Source organism: Nuphar pumila, chromosome 2, assembly GCF_984573655.1.
Source record: "Nuphar pumila chromosome 2, dmNupPumi1.hap1.1, whole genome shotgun sequence".
Classification (NCBI taxonomy): domain Eukaryota; kingdom Viridiplantae; phylum Streptophyta; class Magnoliopsida; order Nymphaeales; family Nymphaeaceae; genus Nuphar; species Nuphar pumila.
Genome location: NC_143250.1, coordinates 8,397,444 through 8,406,113, shown reverse-complemented (window position 1 = coordinate 8,406,113; position 8,670 = coordinate 8,397,444). Strand labels below are relative to the sequence as shown.

Sequence of the window (8,670 nt, the reverse complement as noted above, 5' to 3'; positions counted from 1 at the left end):
GAAAAAATGACATCATTTATGTTATAAGAATAATACCATCATATATTATAATATATGACAAAAAAAATGCTAAGAAAAGCAAAAGCATTAAAAATCAAAATATCACTTAATTTCACTATGCATATAGCAATGGGTCAATGTCTAAACATCATATAAAAGAAAAATATTGAAAGCAATGTTTTTTAAGATAATAATTAAATAAAGAAAAAATATAAAACAATCTCAAGCTAAAGAGTAAGTCTCAATCATGAAATCGATAAAAAAAGTATAAAAATCATATTTAGGTTAAAGAAAAAGAAATGACCTTCTATGACAGCCTCAATAAATGCAAGTTAGATCGATACATATAAAAAAGGTGTAAGAAGCGGCTGGAAATGGTCTATTATCTCATGTTTTACCTTGTTTGAGAAGGATATAATTATTGCCGCTACTGTAAATAAAACCAACTTTGGTTTTAGTTTCTTATATTTTTAAGGACGAGTTTCATATGAAAAATAGATGAAACCAAGTATGGTACTGGTTTCACTTATATAATAAATAAGTTTTCTACATTTTTAGGAATGAGTTTCATATGAATTTAGAAATGAGCTTTTGGGTATTTCTATTTTTTGAAACCAGTCTCATACCAAGTACTAGTAAGCATGAAACCAAATATATGTAGGGCAAAATATGGTTTCTATGCAACTATAGTTATGCTCAGAGCTTCGGCAAAGCGGGGGACGATCTGGGTTGGACCGGTTGGTTAAACCCAATCTTCGCTGGTTGCCTTTTTTTCGGAATAATAAAATTAAGTTTTATCATTCTCAAAAAAAAAAAAAAATTACAAAAATTTCCGACTCGACTTCACTTAGACTCGGAATTCACCGGTTCCCGAGTCGAACAACCTCCATCCCGAGTCATAAATGTTCCAAATTTCCAATCATCGAGTGTTTTGAAATTGGATAAGCCCTCTCCTTTCTCTCGCTTCTTTCGCACCCGTACCTCCACTCCGTGAGAAGAAGAGAAGGTTAGCGACGCCAATGGCTGTTGCCTCATCCCTTTCTTCTCTATTCTCCACTCTGAAAATCCATTCCCCTCCATCCCAACCCACTTTTACGGCCTCCCCAAAACCCATTTCCTACCCCTTGATAAAACCCACCTGCACAATTCCACCCTCTCCATTCAGACTCAATCCCCAATTTCGACTCCCACCCACCAGAGCAAAATCCTCAAACGAAGATGGAGTCGACACCTCCTTCTTCGACGAAGTGAACCCAGAAAAGGAGGTCCCCTTCGAGCCCGTGCCCCCGCCGGAGGACTACGTCCCCTTCCCTTCCTTCGACGAGCTCCCGCCGGAGACGGAAGAACAGATCGCGGCCGCCTACGAGGAGATCTACGGCACGGCTTACAGCGGTGTGAGCGTTTTGGGGAATGACATCTATGTGATGGATGCCAAGGTGAAGAAGACGAGTGGGTTCGGGTCGAAGAAGAAGAAGGAGAAGGTGAGGGACGGGTTCGAGGAGAGGGTGGTGCAGGTGAGGAGGGTGACCAAGGTCGTTAAAGGAGGGAAGCAGATGTCGTTCCGGGCGATCGTCATCGTCGGCAATAAGCAGGGCCAGGTTGGGGTTGGCATCGGCAAGGCTAAGGAGGTTATCACCGCTGTCGAGAAGTCAGCGACGAACGCAAGGAGGAATCTTGTCACTGTGCCGATGAACAAGAATGCTACCTTCCCTCATAGGTGAGATTCTGGGTTTGGCCCCCTTTCTCTCTTAGCTTCCTGTTGGAGAATTATGTGTTGTTCGAGTTGGCTCTTCTATTTTTAACCTCAATTGTTCTTTTTTAGAAAGATGTTGTTTAGATTGAACATTTTCAAGTAGAATGCTACGCTTGGAGGCCTATTTTGCCATTGCTCTCTTGTAACTTTGTAAGAGTTCGATGCATTTAAGTTGGACTTCTTTTTCTCTTCATTACATGTTTGCAAACCTATTATATGTGCTTTTTTATTATTACCTTCATGTGGACATTTCTCATTTAAAAATTGGTATTGATAGTTTGTGTTATGGAATTTGTTGTGTGTATGTACGAGTTTCTTGGATTGAATTATGTTTTTTTTAGGATTGAAGTGGAGCTAGGTTATGATTAGTGGTAAGATAGTCATGAAAGATTGTGATATGTTGGTATCTTATATGCCATTAGCAGTTTTTAATTGTGCTTGGTCAATTTTGCTTGATACTTATCTTCAACAATAAAATGAGCTTTAAGAAAGAAATATGCAAGTTGACACTCTAAAGTGACATAGGACAACTCAATAGTCACTCTTAGATATTCATCTTGTATATAATGACAACCCATCTTTATATGCTTTGTTAGCTCATGGAAGATATGGTTGCTTGCAATGTAGATCACATTTTTATTGTCATGACACATTTTTGAAGGCTTGGAGATGACAACACCCATATCTCCGAGAATATTTCTCAGCCATACCAGCTCCATGGTTGTCATAGTCATTACACAATATTCAATTTCAATAGAAGGCAGCAACACTTTTTATTGCTTCTTGCACCTCAAAGATATCAATAAATCTCCTAAAAACACACACAAACCAGTTGTTGAAATTTTATCGTTAGGATTTCATCCCTAATTTGCATCATTATAAGCCATTAAATCTAAAGAAGATGATGGAAATAAGAAAAGCCCTTTTGTTATAGAATTTTTTATGTAACAAACAATCCTTAAAACTGCATTGTTGAAACCTGCTGAAATTAACTTGCTGAGTGAACGGCATGAGCAATATCTGGTTTGGTGATAGACAAGTAAGTGAAAGATCCAATCAATTGTCCATAAGGTGTTGGATATTCTAGTAGATTTCCATCATCTAGCCTTAGTTTTGAATTGTCAACTTCAGTAGTATCCACTTTCTTATCATTTGAGATTCCTGATTTAGTATGAATACCAACAACAAGCTTCATTTGAGATAAAATATACCCTTTGGGCGAGTCTACAACTTTTATACCTAAAAAGTATCTTAAAAAACCCATATTAGACATATCAAATTTTTTTAAGAATAGTTTTATTTTCTCTATGTGATCATTTAGGTAGATTTTTGTAAATTACTCTTTTTCTTTTAATGATATTGAAAGCTTAGTTAATTGAAAGAGTGTACAGTTGTAAAAATAAAAGTACAAAACTAATCGCTTTCCCTAATATGAAATCAAAATTTTCTTATCAAAACACATTGTTCATATGAAAAAATGACCTTAATACCCTTAATCTAAAACAAAAATAAAAAAATAAAAAATAAAAAAAGACAGCTGCCACTAATGGGCAACACCTATTACATATGAGTGAAAAGAAAAAAATACCCAGTGTTATTGGAAGTTTCTTAGATAGGTGGGAAACTCGCTTTGAAAGTGCGATATTCCTCGCTTTCAAAACTTGGTTCCTTCGTGCTTCTCCTATGTTTTCCACACGCTTCATCTATTTTTCTTATATGTTCTCTTAACTTTTTTTGTTTTTTATATTTTCTCTCGCTCTTCTCACTCACTTCCATGTGCTTTCTCTAAATTGGTAGTCATTATTTTTAGATTTTGTTAAAAATTTAATTCTTACACTAAAAAATATGAAATTTAATATTTGTCACTTTTATTTTAGTTTTTATTTGTGTTTCATTTTGATTCTCATTCAATTCTTATATATATATATATATATATATATATATATATATATATATATATATATATATGCAAAAATAATATATTTTAACAGTAGCATGAGATGATTATGATTCATCTTCATCTTCTAAATCAGTGACCACATCTAGTAATTTCACTCAGGCAACTGCTGTGCGTTCTCATACTTTTTTTTATCATCTTCGATAAGACTGGTAAGAAGCTTAACACAGGTATATAATTTCATGATAGAATCTTTTTGTCCACAACATGACATTTAAGTATATGCAGTTCTCAGTGCAATACAAAATCACAAAAGTTATACTTCACTACTATTTTCAATGGGGACCTCAATTCAACTGGTGTACAATATTTTAATGTGGGATCCTTTGGGCAGCATCCTCTAAAACCGCTACTCTCCATCGACCTCTTAGAACACAAATTACTAAATCTGATCACCGCAAATATGTAAAATAGTATTCAATAACACACTTAGGGACATAATTTTGAGTCTAAAGACACCAAAAATGGGATTAAGGGTAAAAAATGAACGATTATTTTCTAAAAACATCAAAAAAGAAACGAGCCTACCTTCCTCCAACTTCAATCATACACAAATGAAGCAAAGAATAAAGATTTTTTTACTTTATCTCACTTCCTTGGGTAGAAAAGGGTGTAAATGCACTCTTACTTGAGCAAATTACAAAAATCCTCTCCCTTGCACACGGATCAGCCCTAAAAATTGTTCTCACAACTCCTAAGGTGCGTGGGTTCCCCTTTAATGGCCTCTACACAAATGAGGAAGTCGACCCTCAAGAGGTCTTTAAAACCCAAAAAGTAAAAAATACAATTCGGCCCTTTTTAAAATGAGTCAAAGGTGTATCGTACGATACAACCCGTATCACAATACAAGTGTGCATTTTATAAAAAATGCTGATAGTAACGATACATATCGTACAATATGGTACGATGCTTACAACATTAGTTTAGATTGGTTTGTTTGTCTGTAGGTGCTCAGAAACCTCCAAATGAGATGTGTTGATAAGCTCGTTCATTTCAAACGTAGAAAATTACTGGCAGTTAAAGCTTTTGAGCCAACCAACGTAAATGCACTATCGTCTACTATAGAAAATGTACTATCAACAACTCTCCAGCAATTCCTTCATACTACATGTATGGAGTCCTGATCATACATTCGATTTTTCTCATTATCCATCTCCTTTGGACGGAGTGATAAGCAACATCCTTACGCTTATCATGGAGGGTGGTTTTAAAGGATATTGTGAGGCACACTATTGCTCTCATGTGATACATTTGATGGATTTAAGAAAGTTTGACTATTTCTTCCACTAGAGTTTTCATAAATGTCTTCTTTTGTTTTCAGGAAGCCTTTTTAAGTTTAATGATCAGGTGAAATTGTGAGTCGGTGAGAAGTGAAGCATAGACCTCACCTCTCACCTCCTGCTTGGAACCTTGATCATTTCTTTTTTTACCATCCCAGTTCTGGTCATTCTAATTCATTGACTCATTGTTTGCTTTATCTCAAACCGACCTGCTTCACGTAACACTTCAGTCTGATGGCCGCTTTGTGCTAATTCTCCAGATGTATATGGATAGCAGATATTTTCTTTGTTTGGAAGGAGTTATTTCCTCCCATACAATGCGATTGTCATAACTAATGTAGCCTTCAAACTTTCTCCAACTTAATATACAACATATTCTGTTGGTTCATGTTCAAACTCAGGCATATGATCTTTAACACAAGTTCTTTTTTTTTATAGGCAAACTGGGGATTCACCCCCATCAGATTCGAACCCGAGACCTCTTGGTTATGATAGTGTGACCCAACCATCATGCTAGCTCATTCCACCTTTTAATATAAGCATTGTTGTATTCAGTAGTCGCTAGCATACTTAAAGTTAAAAGCCAGCATTGTTCGGACATGTGAATACCGTTTAGTTAGACTGGGCAAATGAATAAATATGTGAATGTAAACGTGTTTGTGCTCATATACCTGACTCATGGGTAAATGTAGTGCACTAGAAACCTGCAATCCTGCACATTGGTTGCATGTTATTGGATGACCTGAGGTACATAATCAAGTAACCATTTGTCAGTGTATTGATGCTTCTAACAGCTTCATGAATTCTTTGGCCAATAATAGTTGGGTTTTTCATTATCAAATATTATGTATAAGTATGGTCTTCGAATTTGCAGTTTTACCTCCTGTTTGAGGAAATCAGAGGATTTTCACCATCTTGTTAGGCCCCTTAAAAACTGTGTTCAGTGATCTTTTAATCCACTTTGACTACTACATACATATCTAGTTAGCTCATCAACAAAATTATGTCATAAATTTTAATAATTAGATGATGAACTTGACTTGATTCTACCCATAAGTGATCAGACTGTATGCCTATTTATGATTTGTTCTAGCACTTATTCATATGTATTGGTGCCTATTATTATGTCAGTCAAGAACTGTTACAGATTAAGACCATTTTATGCTTTTGTTTTCTGTTTTCTCTCCATGCTCATTCTCTTTTGCGTTCTGCATTGATAAAACTACTATTTAAGATCCTTATTGCATATTTGAGTTCTGCAAATTAACCTCAGTTACGTACTGAATATCTAGCTAATTTTTTTTCCCAATCAAATCATGTCGAATTGTTCGATGACCACATTTTAATATGTGGACCCTTTTATCTTGATCAGGATAAACTTCATTTTTCTTCAATTCTCTTAGAGTTAAGCATTGATGTAGCTGGAAAAAATCAAATATATAAAACAAAAAATGTCTTGTAAATTGTGCAGTGTGCAAGATTGGACTGATGCTGCTCGAGTGTATACCATTATAAAAATCAAACTATATAAGGCTCTGGCTAGCAACTGAGGATGCATCTATGAAATCCACAATTGCTCCAGGAATTATGATTTTAGCATTTCCTACTCGACTGTTTGGGAGCAGCAGTAATTGAATTTACCAACGTTCACCTTGTTTGGAATAGACTAAGTTCAATGGTGGAAGCACTATTTGCATCATCAATTGCTATCTCACAAACAATGCCTCTGTTTTGACTGTTACACAGCTGTTAACAATCTTATAGCATAGCATTCAATTCTATCATAAACTTTAAAATTATACATTACATGTGTCTTAATTAACTAATAAACATGATTTCCAGGAAATAAGGCAAGTGCTATTTGTAATCAAAAGAAGCCGTGAATGAAAAACAACAAACCTGAAAATGAAAGAAATTTTATTTTGCATACAAGAAAGATATTGAGCTATGAGTTCCAACATAAAAAAAATGAAACTTATGGAATCGAGCTATGAGCTCCATCATAAACAACAATACACCCATGACAAATACAAGCTTACCACAAAAAATTGGATTTTAATAACAAAATGCCATAAAACACAACCTCAAATAGTTTTTTTACAAGAAGATATTAAGAAACAGTGGATACAACAAAATAACCCCAGAAGAGGAAGAATGCAACATACGTGAGGCAGTAGATATGCGTCAGCAGAATAATACCTGCAATTTGCTGTATTTTTGGATCGGAAGGCAGGGAAGAGAGGCACAAACCTGCCTCTCATTCTCAAGCCACTTTATGGAGAGAGAGAGAGAGAAAGAGAGAGAGAGAGAGAGAGAGAGAGAGAGAGAGAGAGAGAGAGAGAGAGAGAGAGAGAGAGAGAGAGTTTTATGGAAGAGTCAAGGTCAGTAGCTAGGGTTTTCTAAAAGAGTCAAGGGCAGCAGTTAAGGTGGTAGCTGCGAAGGTAGTTGGGAAATCAATGGGAGCGTGGGAGCATCCATCAGAGTGGACGTCGGTGTAGATGTTGATAATTACCACCTCCCTCAGAGAGCAGTCGGTTTGAGGATTTAGAATCGGCAGCTGCTACTTAAATGCCCTTATTTCCTGTTTTTACATGCTCCCAAAAAAAATTGCTGCTGAGGATTCCACATCTCCACTCTGACAACCTCCGATAATCGGCTCCCAAACAGAGCCTAAATCGTGTCGAAAAGTTTATATAAGTTTTTGATTTCTTCCTGGGCCACCACTGTGATGGTGATATATTAGCAGCCACAAGAACCTATAGTCACCGTCCAAAATTTTTAGACAAATTTGAGAATTTTCAGGTTGAACTATTAGTTTGGTAAAATTAGTTGAATTGAGTTCGCCTTTTATTGTAGCATAGATCTAATGCATGACATTTTCTTGTGCTGTGCATCAACAGGGCTGATGGAGATTATGGGGCTGCTACGGTGATGTTGCGGCCTGCTTCACCTGGTACTGGTGTCATTGCAGGTGGAGCTGTGAGGATTGTGTTGGAAATGGCAGGCGTGGAGAATGCACTTGGAAAGCAATTGGGCAGCAAGAATCCGCTCAACAATGCCAGGGCAACCGTTGCTGCTATCTCAAGGATGAGGCATTTTCGGGATGTTGCTCGTGAACGTGGGATCCCAGTGGAGGAGCTTTGGAAGTGAGACCATAACCACCTTTTAGGGATCATTCCTGCCGTTCTCCTGTGTTTTATCTGATTTAGTTCTTTGCTCAATTTGTCTTTCTGCCTTAACAGAGTACTGGATTCTCACTTAATTGTAAATGTCAATTGGCTTTGTTGCATAGCTAGAAGTTCTATTGCTTCTATGGTTTTGAGAGAGAGAGAGAGAGAGAGAGAGAGAGAGAGAGAGAGAGAGTTGGTCGTGCCTGCCCTGAAGCATTGAAGCATGATTCTGAGAGCAACTTTATTGTTAAAATCCACATTCTCATTTTCAAAGAGTTATACTGGGTTGGGACATGCCAGGTTCAGATTCAGTTCCAGGTGAAGGATAGCCAAACAAGGTCAAAGTCCAAGTATTCAGATCTTGCTGCTCTAACCTGATAATGCTTGTTGGCCAAAGAGGGATGGGTTCAACTCTAGATCCTATGAGCTTTTCGGGTGATGCTGGGTACAGTTGTGGGGCCATCTATAACACAGGTATCATCACCATGAGTCTGATTCCACAAAGCAAGA

The 8,670-nt window shown here is 36.7% G+C and overlaps 1 protein-coding gene across 1 annotated transcript; it reads left to right on the top strand.

The window, feature by feature from the left end:
* Positions 1–926: 926 nt before the first annotated feature.
* LOC149844655 (small ribosomal subunit protein uS5c-like) lies at positions 927–8,301 on the top strand. The gene is made up of 2 exons (XM_089994998.1): positions 927–1,717; positions 7,891–8,301. The coding sequence occupies exons 1-2, from the start codon at positions 1,020–1,022 to the stop codon at positions 8,138–8,140; spliced, it is 948 nt and encodes a 315-aa protein (XP_089851124.1). The 5' UTR covers positions 927–1,019; the 3' UTR covers positions 8,141–8,301.
* The last annotated feature ends 369 nt before the right edge of the window (positions 8,302–8,670 follow it).